The following is a 16,887-nucleotide window of genomic DNA, read 5'->3' on the forward strand; positions in this document are numbered from 1 at the left end:
GCCTCACTGAAGATGGATCGTTTATGTGGGCTCCAGTACCCGGACGTCATTACAAAATGTACTCTTGTCCCAATTGCAATAAATTATGTAAAAAATCGTCCATTGAAAGACATGTGAGAGACTGCAACAGATTACCCAATTTTCTATGCCCTTACTGTACATACATATCAAAAAAATCGTGGAATGTGAAATTACACATCAGAAGACATCATAAAAATCGCAAAGAATTTGTTATTAACACTAGAAAAACATAATTAAAAATGCAGCAGTTTTTCTTTTTGTAATACAGTTTTTTTTAATAAACAACAGTTATTTTTTATTTGTTTGATTGAATAAGTATTTTGTGGATGGCAACCAAAAATATTCAAGTGTGTTAAAAATGGTTAGATATTTAAAAAATTTATAACGATAGTTTCAAAGTATTAAAATTTTGTTTAAACTTTACAGAGAATATTCAACATCATCCCAGGACATTTTATTCTCCAAGTCAGCGTGGACAAATATTACAAAAATCCAGAAGAGGTGTTTACCACTGTCCACAGTGTAGAAACTCATTCAGCTGGCATTGGAATCTTCAGCAGCATCTTAAATATGTTTGCGGTCGTTCGCCAAGATTCAACTGTCCATACTGCTCTCACAGAACCAGACATGCCTCTAACGTGAAATCTCATATAAAAAGGAGGCATCCCAACAAAGAAGTCTATGTCATAGATATTTTAAAGCCTCAATAGTAAGAAATAATTCAATACAAAATTGTTGTTTTATTTACCCTTAAAAGTCTGTTCATTTAAAACCCTTGCAAATAAATAAAATTACTATCAACTGTTCTACAATACATACAATGGGTAGTTTAAGTTTAAAATTTCTATATTTTTTTAGCTAATGAACAACAAAAAATAGAATACTATTATTTTTTTTACAGAATTAGAAGGTGAAAGTTCAGTATGGTCTCAACGACGACATCGAAGAAGCAGCCAATCTAATGATCCTAACGTACCGAAGTTTCCTTGCTCCAACTGCCAGAGTGTTTTCAGCAGAAAACACAATCTCCAGTACCATCTCAAATTTGAGTGTGGCCAGATGCCAAGGTTTAATTGTCCTTATTGTGTCTACAGAACAAGACATTCCTCTAACGTTCGTGCTCATGTTCGTAAAATACATCCAGGTCTTCAAGTATATGTTGTTGACGTGACTAAGTGTTGCAAGGCTGAATTTTTGCCAACCTTCTCTTAAAAAAAAAAAAAAACTGTTATTGTTTATTTGATATTTGACAAATTTTATTTTGTCATTTTATTAATTATTATGGTAACGACACAAAACGAAAATTCTAAGAAAAAAACTAAGCCTCGAAGTATTATTATGTATTATGATAATGATTTATTTTATTGTTGTAATTTAATAAATATAATATCATTAAAATAAGTTTCATATTAATTTGAAGCATTGAAGAATTTTTATATTTATCCCTATTTTATCAGTTGTAAATTGCTCACCTATTAATAAGTGTGCAAGTTTAACTAATAAAATATTTTTCAATTTTTTGTTCCAGGAGTTGTAGGTCCTAGACGGGGAAGACGGCACAAAGTTGAAGGAGACAACTTGTTCCCGTGCCCAAATTGTCCATCAGTTTACAGTCTCAAATTTAGATTAAATAGTCATTTGAAGTATGAATGTGGTTTATTGCCAAGATTTAAATGTCCTTATTGTGAATTTTTATCTAAAAGATCAAGCAATATCCTTGATCATGCAAAAAGAAAGCACAAAACTTGTAGACCGTACTTTGTTGATACTCGAAAAGAGCATCGAGGTTGGTGTGATGGATAAAATTCAAAATAATGTATTATATGCACATATTTTTGTGCAATCTAAATATCTAATATCATAATCTTCATGTCACATGGTCATAAGATGAATGAATAAAAGATCTATCTGATAGATTTAAGCTCATTTTTCAATTCATTTTTGTTCAAATTGTTTGAAAACTTGTAGCCTTGAAATGTTATTATAAAAACATCAAGTAAATTTACAAGTATTTTCATTTCATTTTTGTTGTTGATATTAACGAATTCTTTTAAAATATTGGAGTCACATATTTTTGTTATTAATTCTCAGTTTTTTTTTCTCTTACAGCTAGATGGCGAAGAAGAGCTACTACCACTTCTACTACAAACTCTTCGCTACCAAAAAGAAAATTATGGAATAAACATAATATGATCGAAGCTATTAAAGCAGTAAGAGAGAAGAAAATGGGTTTAAATCAAGCCGGAAAAACCTATTTTGTTCCTAAAACGACACTTCGAAGATTTGTTAAAAGTGATACTACTCCTGAGCAAGCTGTCAATACTCCTTTAGGCAGAAAGCCAATTTTTTCATTACCTTTTGTTTCATATTTCGTATCTACGAACAATCAGTAGGTGCATGGATAATTATAGATTTATTATCAAATGTGCATAAAACTTTGTGAATTTATTCTTCATTTTTACTTTTTTTGGTACACTGGTCAAATAATTGTACTAGAATGAAGTTCATTCAAAAAAATAATTCATGTTTGAAAGTTTGAAAATGACTATAAAATATATTTAGATACTTTTATTCAAATAATTAATTTCCTCTGATAAATTGATTAATGTATACATCTGGTCTTATTTCTAATGTATTAAATTAGTTAATGTCTTTCATAATTGAAAACTCTGTGAAGTTGTATAAGTTTAATCAAAAAAGAATTCTATAGAAAGATTAATAACTCGTTAAATATTTATTTTATACAACTTGACTGTATTTGACTTGACCTCATACTAATGAAACTAGAAATTTATGATTACCATGCGTGAGTAATATATTTTAAAAAATATACAAGTTTATTAATAAAACATTTTGGATTTTGATTGTTTTAGGAAAAAATAATTCTCGTCGCAAAATCAGAGGACCACGGGCACGTAAGAAGCCATTTCCATGTCCAAATTGTCCATCGTCGTATAGTCATCATGGTCGTTTAATCTATCACCAGAAGCATGAATGTGGAGTAGATAAAAAATACGAATGTCCTTATTGCAGACAAAAGTCCAAACGTTTTTCTAATATGACTCTACATATTAAGAAAATGCATCGTCATCGTGATATTTATGTCATTAATTCTTTGAACAATTTTTAAAGATATGAAGAATTTTTTCATTAATCTTTCGTTCTAAGGTCTAAGTATAAGAAAATAAATATTAAGCTAATATAATACTTATTAATTATTTTAGGGATATTACAGATTTTTATTTCTGTATAAAAGTTTGAAATAGATAAACAATAGAAATAAAGAGAATTGTTTTTTATAATTAAATTTATTCTGTTGTGACAATAATTTATATTTCATGACAAAATACTCCAATGAAATACGAAAATTAGTATGCTGTGGATATCTCATATTGGCAAATAAAAATTAATTATAAAATTCGGATGAAAAAGTTTATTCTTCATAATTGGATGGTATTCATGTATTTTCTTGCATGAATAAAATAAACGATGACATAATCTGATTTACAACATGTGTTATTAATAAAATAAAATTATTCGAAAGAATGTTATACAAGAAATGAATTTTCTCTAACACAAAGTATTGGATTTTTACAGATTACCTTATTGATCCAGCATCATCAAGCCTAGATCAAAATCAAGAATACGTTTTAAGACAATCGAGTAATGGTCCGATTGAACTTGGAGTAGCTGCCAAACGATTCGTTTGTCCGAACATGTGTGGAAGCTCATTCAGTCACAGCTACAGTCTTACAAGGCATCTAAGATATGAATGTGGACAAAAACCACGGTTTAAGTGTCCCTATTGCGAGCTACATTTTAAGAGGACATCGAATGTCACTCAACACATTAGAGCTCGGCATGTCAACTGTCCAACTTATGCCATTGATGTTATTGATAATAAAATTATGGGTGTTACATCGGTTGATGGAAAAAAGAAAAAATTGATGTGATAATATCTAGAAACACTATTTTTTCCTAGCTGTTTCTATTTCTTTGAATTTTTTATTTCAAAACAAAATTGTAAGATATTCTTTTCTAGAAAAATTAATATCTGTTACTTATGATCTCATTAAGCTAATTCATTTGTATAAATAATTTTTTAATAAATTTCCATTAAATTTTTTTACAACCAGTATTAACTACTTAATAGTTATGATTTTATTAAATGAAAACTTTTTAATGACAAAGTAATTAAATGTACTTGGAATGTTTTATTCAAAGAATTGAAAAAATATCGACGAATGATTTCCAACATATTGCTATTAACATTTTCAGAATTGTTAAACAAAAAAAAATATCATTGTAATAAAGTTGATTTTTGATTCAATTTATTAAATACGCTTCTAATAACATTTAATGCTTTGCTAAAAATTGAACTTTTTATTTGCCTTCACAGCAGCATGATTATACACAAGTTTTTTTTTTTTTTTTAGATATATTAACATTCTATAAACTCACTAGTAATTGTGATCACAAAATCATCTATTATTCAATAACTATGTTAGATAAATAATATATCAATGATAATTTTTTTACAGGATATGGTGTCATTTCAGCGAGAACTGCACGGATAATTGGCCAAAGACAAACAACTGAAATAGTCATTGGAGATATGGAATTTATATGTCCAAATCAAAATTGTTTAAAAACTTTCAAGTGGAAAAAGAATTTAACTGCCCATATAAAATCTCAATGTGGCACTAATTTGAGATATAAGTGTTACTATTGTTCATATAAAGCTGTTTCTAAGAATAGAATTAGACCTCATTCGAAAAGAAAGCATCCTGATAAATTATTTCGCGCTATTGAGATTAATTCATTTAAATTCAATTAAATTCAACGATGTCTATTTTTTCTTGTAAATTATTAAATAATATGAACATGACAATTAAATATAAAATAATAATGGCAAACACTTTTTTAAATACTCTATTAATACTAACAATCGGTGAATAACTTTAATTGTACAATTATGTGTAAATTTTATTCATAATTTTATTCGTTGGAAAATAATAACAATAAACGTGAATTTATTAACTGTTAAGAAATCAATATGAAGAGTTATGTATTTAATAATCAAAACGATTTATATTTTATATTAGTAGATATAATTTTTGCATGCAAAATGCAAGTAATTTTTATCACAAAATTTATTATTTGTATTTTTCAGACGATGGATTCTATGCGGTGACTCTAGAAAATGATGATCCATTGAACAGTATGATTGAAGATCAGCCACATTCAAAAATTGTTACTAAAAAGGTTCATAAATATCCTTGTCCTAATCCAAATTGTAAAAGTGTTTTTTCTGAAAAACGCAATTTAGGTACGCATATCAAATATCATTGTGGAAGACCTCCAAGATTTAAATGTTCAAAATGTAACTATAAATCGACATGGAGTTATTCTATAAAAAAACATGCCCGAAACAAGCATTATGATGAAAACCCACTTATTCTTCAACTTTACTAACATTTTTATGATGGAACGAGAAACAGTGTCATTGACACTTCACATTGAATTCATTTGAAAATGTTGTGAATTTGTAAATTTCTTCCAATAATGAATAGTAAATAAAATTAAGGTGTAATATTTATTTGCATGACTTTTATTTAACAATACTCTGATTTCAGAATTAACATAAACTTGCTTTTACAGATTAGAAAGCACCTGAAACCTCATTATTGTTATCTATTTGATATTTAAATCAAATAGATGTATTTTAACAAATATTTTTATTTATCATTTTGCAGAAGGTAGCATCCAAAATATTAATATGAGTCTGTTAATGAATATGAATGCAACACTAGAACATTTAAATGCTTATATAGTGATTATCAAGCAAAGAGAAAAGTTAAGGTGAAGGAATATTGTGAATGAAGAAATCATAATGTAAAGTGATCACTGCTTATTGTTGATTAGCTCAAAAAATTAGCTAAAAAATCTCATACATATTTTAATCTTATACAAATTTTTTCTTGATGAACAATCAATTTAAGAGGCCTTTAAAAAAAATTTCCTATGTTAATATTGTTATAAATTTTGTAAACTTAATTATTAACAGCTATTGTTAATATTCTGATATTTTTTCAGGACTAATTCTTGCTAACAATATATTTTGTTTTTATTTTTCAGGTATTAATGAATATCATGGAACTATCTTTCGATACAAAAGATATCGAACCTCGATTGGTAGATTAAAAAAGTACTCCTGTCCAAACCCCAATTGCCGAAGTTCGTATTCATCAAGAACGAATTTAAACTATCATTTGAAACATTATTGTGGTTCAACGCCAAGATTTAAGTGCCCATTTTGTGTGTATCAAGCAAAGCGAAAAAATGATATAAAAAAACATTCAAGACGTGTTCATGGAAATGGAAATATTCTTCCCATTGATTCATATAAATAATAATTGTATAACAAATTTTTTTTCATTGTTTTCAATTATCATGTTAATTAATCAAATAGGTATTTTAATATCGAAAAAGACTTTTATTTGGTTTTGAATGATGGTAATATAACTGAAATAATTTCACAAAAAAAATGTCTTGTGGTGTAATTATTTTATTTTTACAAAATGTGTTTGAAAAAAGGGTATTTATTTTTGAAAAGTTTTTTATGCATGCCTTGATATTTCTATTAACATATATTAATAAATAATTATTTCAGATTTCGTTTATGTATTTGTTTTTAAATTATTTTTTTTACTTCAGTTGCTACTAAACGTCAATTTTCTTTTGCCTCTTTTGCTTTCGCTCATGCTCCAAAATTACAAAAATTCTCTATGAAATACTTATCTTAATAATTAAGTTGCATTTAATCTAGTAACTTTCTTCAAGCATTGATGAATACAATCGAACTGATATCAATTTTTATTTTTATTTTTTTACAGTTTCTAAATCACCGGTGGTTCTACTGACTAGACTAGAAAAAATGAACCCTCATAAAACAAGATTTTGTGGAGCAGTTGTGAAACATTCACAGTCCAAAAAGTACACTTGTCCAAATGGATTCTGTCAGATACAATTTGATACAGAATGGGGTTACCAGGAGCACATAAAATATTGTAACATACCACCAAAGTTCAAGTGTTCACTTTGTAATTACAAGTCTACTCGAGCAACTTTTATCAAAAAACATGGAACGCGCTTTCATGTTGGTCAAGACTTTAAAATCATAAACCTGATAACGCAGGTTTCATATCCAGTTTACAGATGTATCACTACTAGTAAAAATGGTGGTTACGTTTGTCCATTTAATAATTGTCAGAAACTTTTCAAGTATAAAAAGAATTTAGACATGCATATCAATTCTGGATGTGGTCTTGATCCAAGATATAAATGTTGTTATTGCGATTATAAGGCTGTTTATAATCATTCAGTGCGACGACATTCAATGAGAACTCATCCCCATGAGAAACAACATAAATTTTTTGTAATACCACGAAACGTACGGATCAAGACGGAACCAGTTAATTAATATTGGTAGGAAATTCATTTTATACTATGTAATGAAATAAAAATATTCAAAGTTTCTGAAAAAATAATATAATCAAAAATACGAATAATTATTTTAGCACTATTAAGAAATACATTATGGTCTAAATAATAAATTTGGTATTATCATTAAATATAAAATACGTTTTATTTATTTTTGATAGTATTACTTATACTAGACATTGATCTTAATTCAGCAGAAAGAAATTGAATAATCTATCACTAATCGATCATTATTATTTTTGATTTTCAGGGGTTCCATACATTACCGATATTGATGCTCTCATTCGTAAGCGTGCATTACAACAAGGAAAACTTCTCTGTCCTCAAGAATTTTGTAAAGGAATCTTCAAGTCGAAACAAAGTTTAAAAGTTCACCTTAGGTATTGTGGGAAACCTAAACGTTTCAAGTGTCAGTATTGTCCTTTCATGTCGAAACGAAGTGGTAATCTTTACCGTCATATCAGACGAAAACATCCACAATAATTTTTCGTTAATATTCGTTTTTCTTTCTATAAAATATTTAATATGTAAAAATTAATTGATACATATCATAGTTTTTAATCTCTTTGATGTAAGTAGTAAACACAAAATAAACCAGTGAAATAAAGTTATCGATAAATAATAAAATATTGAAATTTTTTCAATGTTTTAGAGCTACGTCAAATATTGTCTTTATGATGGAAAACCATGCTATTGCTTTGGGTTATTGGTATGAAGCTTTCAAGCTTCATCGTAAATATCTATGATTTTTATTTCAGATGATTTTAATTCTGTTGAGGTGAATCAAAAGTATTTATTATGTGGGGTATTAAAAAAAACAAGATCATCGAAATGTGACAATTGTCTTACAGTTTTTAGAAGTAAGAGTGTTTTGTCTGAACATGTCAAAGATGTGTGTGAAACAACATCCAGATTTAAATATCCTTATTGTACAATGTGTTATAAGGAAGTCTCTCGAGTTTATGTTCATGTTGAATTATATTATCCAAGCTTAAAAATTTTTTCTCTTGATGTCATTACTAATTTATCTGTTTGACTGTGTAAGTTCATCATTTGATATGAATTAATCCAAAATTGACAACAACTATTTTAATAACGTTTCAACAAATTATTACTTGCTTGAACAATATATCAATTAGTTAAATTATTTTTTTGATGATCAATAAAAACATCAAGAATTTTTACTATTTTATCAAGTTTGTTTGCGCATCATTAATTAATTAAATACACTTTTACACTCTAGTTCGTTATGAAAACTTTTTAACTGTATTTACCAATTAACTTTATCAGATGCTTTTATTATTTTGTTACAGATCCACTTGCTTTGCCACAAAGACGTCGACAAAACTGGTCCTACCGAAGAGGCCAACAGCAAACGAGTAATGTCAATTCATCTTTCAATTTTCTGAATTTATTCTGTTGGGATCTTACTGTTTTTAATATTTTTTTTTTATTCTAGTGCAAATACTTTTGGTTTATTTTTTTCAGTTTTATTATGAAGAATGATTTTTTTTAATATTAAAAAATGTACTCATGAAATGGCTCTTAATTTAATTTTAAATTTAATGATTCTTTTTCTAGATGATTCTGAATCATCTTCAAGTTCACCACGTAATAGGTCTAGAAGAAGTAGTGGTTCAAGTACGGATAGACCATATCAATGTTCAGGTTGTCCCTCAGCTTTCAGAGCCAAGGGCAATTTAGCGAGGCATATAAGATACGAATGCAATCAAGAACCAAGGTTTATGTGTCCTTATTGTCAGCAACGTTATAAGAGAGTTACACGAGTTTATTCACATATTGAATCAATTCATCCAACCTTAAGAGTATACTCTATTGATGTACAAACTAACCAACCTGTAAAATCAACAAAGTACGGAGTTCTTTATGCTTTCGAAAAATATAGAAAACCTAGAAAAACTGGACATGTAATTCCGTAAAATTAATAGAAGGTATTACTTTTCATCAAATCATTTCTTACTAATTCAAAAAAGGTGCTATAGGAAAGTAGTCAAGTTTTATTGTGATGTAGATATAATATATAATTTATTTCTGAAAAATTAGGTTACTTCTTAATGAGTGATGTAACTCTCAATTTAATTTGATTTTTCTTTGAATTTGTATTCAATTGAATCTTCAAATACTTCTTTGAAAATAAAAAATGATAAGTAGTTAATCGTCTAAATGGTTAAATGTTTTTTTTCTTCCATCTGGTTGATTAAGATTTACTTTAATGGCAATGTTTTTTCATGAATAACATTTTATCTAATAAAGAATAAATTTTTGTTGTTTTCAGTTTATCTACAGATGCCAGCGATGACTTGGTATGGATACAACAATCACAGAAAATCTCATGTGAAGTCGAATTCCAGTAGTCGCTATCCTTGCCCAAGGTGTCGTAAAAGCTATTCATCGAAGAGTGCAGTTACGGCTCATTATAAATATGATTGTGACAAACCTCCCAGATTTGAATGTCCATATTGTGGCAAGCTCAGCAAGAAGAAGTTCAATATTCAGGATCATATAAGACGCAAACATCCAACAGAACCCGTTACTTGCAATACTCTTAATTAATTTAAAAGTCTTCCATTAAACTCAACGCAAACGTTTTTTTATTTATTAAAAGACATTTGCTACAAAATATTGTTGAGTGTAAAATCTTGAAAGACTTTGTAATAACGACTGATTTAACAGGAATTTGAAAATAAAAATATATTTCGCTTTGAATATCATCCATTGTTTTGTAAAGAAATTTTGTTTAAGTTCCGTAACTAACTAATTATTTTAAAACTTTTCTTTCTTTTTTGCATGATGTTTCATAATAATATTTCCTAAATAACTGTTTGATATTTTAATTGTTGATTCTAACAATTAATTAATATTACTTTTCAGGACTTTTGTTTACTACTAACAGAAAGGATCTTGTAAACAGTGAGAAGAAATATTTCAATGCAACTGTGAGGTTTCCTACGAGTAAATTTTATTGTCCACAATGCAATCATGGATATACGAGAAGAGATACGATGTTGGCACACTATCGTTATGAGTGTGGTAAAGCTCCTCGTTTTAAATGTCCCTATTGTCATTTATGCAGTAAGAAGACATCGAATATTTACCAACATGTCCGAACTGTTCATCCAAGTGAAGCAGTGACTTTAGTGAAATTGTATTAAACACATTTTTGCTTATTTATTTAATGAAAAAAAAATTAAATTATTGTGCTGAAAACAAAATTTTAAATATGTATAAATGAACATAAATATTTGTATATGAATCAATAATATTTAATAGATTTTTAATAAAAATAATTTAAATTGATGGAATTCTAATGATCATATTATTGATTTCAGAGCTCCAAAACTTGATGTATTATAAGGATTTAGAAAGTTCAACAACGCCGTTAATTAAAGAAAATATTGAGTAAATTTGGTATACAAATTCTGTTTTCATTATTTTCATGAAAACTAAATTGATTAATCATAATTAAATAATTTTTTAGAGCATTTGAAAGAGTTGTGTAGAATTTATAGTGTATGGAAAATATATTTCTAACAAATGAATTATTGATTTCAGACATGGAAGATTTTCATCAACAACATCAAGGAATTCAGCATCAAAAAGGAGACAAGAAGATACTCGCGTCGCGTAATAAAAGTCAATGCCCTAAATGCGAGAGAGTTTTTTCTCAGAGTTATTCTATGTATCGTCACTTCAGGTATGAATGCGACACTTTGCCACGATTTCAATGCCGTTATTGTAATTATATCAGCAAGTGGAGTCACTCTGTTTACAATCATGTGAGAAAAATCCATCCAGGTCAAGAAGTAACTTTAAATCGTCTTTATTAAAATAATAATTAGTTTATAAAACTGATTAAAAATAAAATAAATATTCATTCAATTTATTTTAGATATAAATTAATTTTACGAATCAAACCAATTTTTCAGAAGTATTGTTGTTTTAATAATTATTTCATTTTAAAATATCATGCGAAAAAAGTAAATAATATTGACATTTTCAGTTTACATTTTTAACGCATGCGGGGGCTTTATGTTTTTTGTTTTATTATCCTTTTTCTGAACCATTCCGAAATTAAATAATATGTGACAATATTTTCTTAATCCAAACTTTGACCATCATCAAAATTTTTCACCTATGTACAAAATTAGTTGTTTTTTTTATGCAATTCATAAATGAGTAAATTGAGTTATATAACAGTGAATTCTCCAAGGAATTTTGATGAACTACTATCGAACAATTTTTTCTAACCAATTTTGTCGATTTTTTGCAGAAATTTTCAAGAAAACTGACAGCTGGTACCGATGTCCAAGATGTACCCACTGCTTTCTGTCCGAGGATTGTATGCAACGTCACTATCGATCACATTGTGGAATTCATGAAGCTCGATTTCGCTGTACCTACTGTGACTATGGATCAAAGTATAGTTCTAATATTTATAAACATATGAGAAGAGTTCATAAACAAATGCCTTGTTTCAAACCAGACAAAATTATTTTGCAATGAAGATTTTTTTTTCTGTTTCTCATCTGGAAGATTTTTTACAAAAAATAACGCAAATTAGTATTATAAAATAATCACATGGTGTATTTTTTTGAAACAATAAAAATTTGTCATATTAGTTACAGTTCTAAGTAGTTAAAACAGTATTATTAAAGTATTTTCATTTTTATTGAATGGACTTCAAATGAAGATCTACACATGAAGATTACATCAACGAAGAAGTATTTTCTACTTTTTATAATAATTTTATATTATCAATATTTTTAATTTTTCAGATCTTCTAGTCAACAAAATAAAGTGATTTAATTTTTATTTATATACAACACAATAACAATCATCTAATAAATTCATTTGAAAAATCTAATTTCTATCGAGTTCTTGACTAGACTTTAAACTCAGTTTCTATGCTTGAAAAAAATTCGGGCTATTTTTTTGTCTTTATGCCTGGTATTTAATATAACTAAGTAAAATTAAATTGCTAACGATGTACATCTTCGTCCTTCATGCAGGTTGCGCAGTATCCTGTGACCTTCTGAACATGTTGGGATCATCGGAGCTCACAGCTAAAGACGATGATCGTGAGGACGATCCTTATTGGCATCCTGGTAAAATGACCTACTTCTGTCCTCGCTGTAATGCTATGTATAGCAACAAGAAGACTTTGAAAACTCACCTGAAATATGATTGCGGAAAGGAGCCACGATTCAAGTGTCCATACTGCAATAAGAGAGATAAATGTTCTTCGAATATTTATAAACACGTACGATTAAAGCACAATGGGTTACCAGTGATTGTACAAAAAGTTAAAAACTCTAAAAATTAAATCATTAATATCTGATAAAGCTTTCTAATCTCCTCTTGTTTATAAATAAATCCTAATTATTTTAACGAGTGTACAGTTTGATATATAACGTTGCAGTTAATACACTGCTAGAATAAATAAAATTCATATTCATATAGTTTCTTATTAAAACTTACTTATTATTATATAAATTCATTCATTAAAAATTAATTTTTTTCAGACAAAGTTATCATTACGTATTGATATTTTAAAAGCTTGCACCAGTTAATTATATATTTATTTTTTTAATTCTGACTTTTCTTATTCTCATGAATTTCAAATTGCATACTTTTCAGTGAACTTGAAATCAAATAGTTTAAGCTATTACTTGTAATTATGCTGAATCAATCAATTAGTTCTAGGAGAATTTTTCAATAACTCAAGACAGTTTCATATTAATATCTTCTTCCATTTTGCATCATGATTGAGTAATTGTAATTCATTGTATTTATTAACATATTTTATTGAAAACTAATCATTTTTCATTGATTGTAATAATTTCAGATTCGGGAGCTTGTGCTTGGGGAGGTGTGGTGGATAGTACTATGGTTGCTAGCTTCATTTGCAATAAATGCCAGTCAGGATTCAGGACCATGCAGTATTTAATAAACCATAAGTGCGGAGAAACTCCGAAATTCGCGTGTCCATATTGCCATAAAAAAGATAATTTCATATCAAACTTGTACAGACATATTAGACGTTGGCATCCGGGTTCTTCAGTCGTGGCTAACAGAATATTTTGAAAGATTCTATTTAATATTTACATTAATTTTTAACAATATTATTACTAATAAATTGTCTGAATTTAAATTAAGCATTAAGATTTTTTTCTTTTTGCCCTAGTAGTGATTGAATGGAAGTTATGGTGTTGCAAAGTATTCTTTGGTTTATTACTAACAAATTTATGAACACAATTACTCTTCTAATTATTGTCTTATTTAATTTGATTTCAGATTCGAAGAATATTGCTAATCAGTTGAATTGTCCACAATGTATGAAAGGATTTACGGATCTGAAAGAACTTACGGATCATTTAAAATATTTTTGCGGTGCTCCTTTGAGTATTCAATGTCCATACTGTAATTCACGATACAGACATGTGTCGAGTGTTGAATACCACATTAGAAATAATCACAGAGGTTTACCTTTTTACTATGTTGATACAATGTGGTTATCAAATTTATTATCATAATCATATATTTACTTTAATTATCCATCAGTCAGAAAATAAATAAAACTAATTATTTATAATTCCTATAAAATTTATCTTCTATAAAATTATAAAATTAAAATAATAATTCTCTCAATATGTATGGTGCAATAATAAATATCTAAAATGCTCTGAATATTAGAATACTCAACATTTACGTGATCTTCTTGTTCCTGATTTATATTAAGATTTTTTTTTTATATTAAATTATAAAATTTATTAACAAAGAAAATGTTTTTGATTTATTTTTTCAGTAAGACGTAGAACTAGAGGACGTCCAGGAAGACGTAAAAAGAAGAAATTTATCTGTGAAATATGTTCAAGAAGCTATGTTTACGAAAAAGATTTGAAAAGACATAAGAAATATGAATGTGGAAAGCCCCGAAGATTTAAATGTCCTTACTGTGAATACCGTGGAAAATTACGTTGTGCTGTTTATGGACATGTTCGATCAAGACATCCTCTTATGAGTGTAACTACAGTGGATCTTTATAATCGATATTCTGTAAATTTAGAACAATAAAATAATTATCATTAATTCATAACTTATAGTTCTATTTTATAATTCGATAGATAAATCATATTTGGCGAAAACTTGCACGTTTTTCTAGGTGAAGGGAATATGTTTTTGTTTTGAAATGTGTGATTTATTAAGCGTTTAATAATATTTTTCATTGATGATGAGTAAATAAATTTTTGTTACAGAATGTACAATGAATCCACACATTCAAAATTATCCAAGGAGAAGAAGAAGGCGAATCCATCATTCAAGTTACAATGAAGCCCGTCATCAGTGTCCAAAATGTGGTAGAGCTTACAACCATCGTAGTAACATGTTAAGACATTATAAAAATGAGTGTGGTGTTCCTCCGCGTTTCCAGTGTCCTTATTGTAATAACAACTTTTCACAACGTACTAGTACTTGGTCTCATATCCGGAAAATTCATCCAAATCATGGTTTTTATTGTATTGATATTGTTACCAACACTAAATTATTTTGGAATAAAATTATAAAATAATTTTTTATTACTGTTAGAAATCATGTAGAATTTATTCAATATACTGTAATTAAATTAACAACGTAATACTAAACGTTAACTAAAATTCAAAATATAGTTACTTAATATTACCAAATGTTGTAGATTTTTAGTAAAATTTCTTACTAAAGAGACTAACTACCATTCAAAATTATTAAAGTGTAAATTAATAATGAGTAATAAATAACTACATGAATTTTGGTCTGTTTCTTATTTGATGATTTAGCTAAATTTATACTAACTATTATTTGGTTTTATTGTTGTTACAGATGATCCACTACACGAATTGAAGACTACTGTTATAGCAGACCGCAATATGAGAATTTTCTATTGTCCAAATTGTTCAAAGTCATACAAATGGAAAAAATCATTGATGGTTCATTTGAGATATCAATGCCGACAATTGCCGAGATTTGAATGCCCATATTGTGGCGTTAGAAATTATCAAAAAGTTCATATTCTACGACACTTGCAAACTCACCATCCAGGTTTATCGGAAATTTGTAGGGATATTGAAAAGAATTCTATTCATCATTTTTCGTTATAAATAAATTTCTACAAAAATGAGATCATATGTAATTAAAATAATTTTTTCTGATATTCCTTATAACTTTTTATGATATTTTTATCAATCTTTTCGTGTAATATTTATTAACTTTTTAACTCATATTTATTATGTTTCATTAATAATTTAAACAATCATTTATCTTATTAATTTTACAACTGAATAATTAATGAATTATTTTGTAATAATTCAGTCATAGGTAACAAGAAGAAGACACCATCAGGAATATGCATAATTTATTTTTGCATAATTACAACTAACATCCTAGAACATGGGTTTTTGTTTGAAGTGGTAAAATAATTCGCAGTTAATTTGTAGTTATATTTTCTTGTTTGATGAATATTCTAATAATTAAAATAATTTTATTTATTGTCATTGGCATTTGGTACTTTATTTGCACACTTACAAAACTAAGCTTCGGTGTTAGAAGAAGAATTTTTGCTTTCATCGATGAGTAAAATGTACAGTATGGAAAAAATATAACAATCTTAATTTATATGTGGTTAAGTTTTATTTTACTAACGATTTTCTTTTTATTTTTATTTCAGATCTCTTTATGATGGATTCTATCATGAGCTATGGCGATCCTGTCTGTGATGTCAATTATGAGATCCCATATCGTCCTGCACCACCACCACTACCACCACCACAACCACAACCACCACAACTACCCCCACAACCAAATCAACAATTATCAACTAAAAATCTCTTCTATTGTCCTAAGTGCCTACGTGGTTTTACCCTCAAAAGTAATCGAAATCGTCACTTCAAATATGAGTGTGGTCATGAACCAAGATTTAAGTGCCCTTACTGTGATGTTCGAAGTAAACAGACTTCACAAATTTATGTACATATCAGGAAAAAACATACCGGTCAAAAAGTTTTTTACGTTGATCTCAAGTCTTAGAAGACACAAACATATTTATAATTAGACAAGTGAAATTTGTCTAATTTGTTTTCAGACTCTCTTTTTCTCTCTTTCTTTTGTAGTTTTTAAGTGCAAGTTCGTAAGTGAACTTACTAAGAAAGTTGTTTTTGATAATAAAGTTGGATAGTTTTTACAACATCTATATATATTTTTTTTTCTACAAAGTTAGAAGTTTTAAAGATTTCAGACTCATTTGTGATCTGCAATGAAAAAAATAACAAGATTTTATTTGAAGAAAAAATCTTTTAATCTCAATCACAG

General features: G+C 27.8%; 2 protein-coding genes across 48 annotated transcripts in view; both read left to right on the forward strand.

Annotated features, from left to right (window-relative positions):
* The window catches only part of LOC118066622 (longitudinals lacking protein, isoforms A/B/D/L), a 92,017-nt gene that overhangs the window by 20,880 nt on the left and 54,250 nt on the right, over positions 1 to 16,887 (forward strand). The window contains exons 7-9 of one of the 47 annotated variants that reach the window (XM_035082758.1): positions 1,550 to 1,807; positions 2,131 to 2,410; positions 2,895 to 2,919. The exons of 32 other annotated variants lie outside the window; for them this stretch is intronic. In XM_035082758.1, the coding sequence (XP_034938649.1) occupies positions 1,550 to 1,807; positions 2,131 to 2,410; positions 2,895 to 2,904 (548 nt within the window). In that variant the 3' untranslated portion in view covers positions 2,905 to 2,919. Of the gene's footprint in view, positions 1 to 447; positions 731 to 922; positions 1,249 to 1,549; positions 1,808 to 2,130; positions 2,411 to 2,894; positions 3,167 to 3,618; positions 3,990 to 4,562; positions 4,874 to 6,917; positions 7,510 to 7,774; positions 8,011 to 8,837; positions 8,904 to 9,105; positions 9,480 to 9,820; positions 10,114 to 10,416; positions 10,713 to 11,815; positions 12,064 to 13,390; positions 13,645 to 13,839; positions 14,096 to 16,246; positions 16,621 to 16,887 lie in introns of those variants that run through there. 14 more of the 47 variants (XM_035082764.1, XM_035082756.1, XM_035082783.1 and 11 more) reach the window with 14 other exon arrangements.
* On the forward strand, positions 14,434 to 15,700 carry LOC118066626 (zinc finger protein 768-like). Its single transcript, XM_035082807.1, has 3 exons — positions 14,434 to 14,568; positions 14,802 to 15,062; positions 15,403 to 15,700. The coding sequence occupies exons 2-3, from the start codon at positions 14,810 to 14,812 to the stop codon at positions 15,678 to 15,680; spliced, it is 531 nt and encodes a 176-aa protein (XP_034938698.1). The 5' UTR covers positions 14,434 to 14,568; positions 14,802 to 14,809; the 3' UTR covers positions 15,681 to 15,700.

This window comes from Chelonus insularis, unplaced genomic scaffold, assembly GCF_013357705.1.
Source record: "Chelonus insularis isolate UGA/USDA-ARS -01 unplaced genomic scaffold, ASM1335770v1 contig_351_pilon, whole genome shotgun sequence".
Classification (NCBI taxonomy): Eukaryota; Metazoa; Arthropoda; class Insecta; order Hymenoptera; family Braconidae; genus Chelonus; species Chelonus insularis.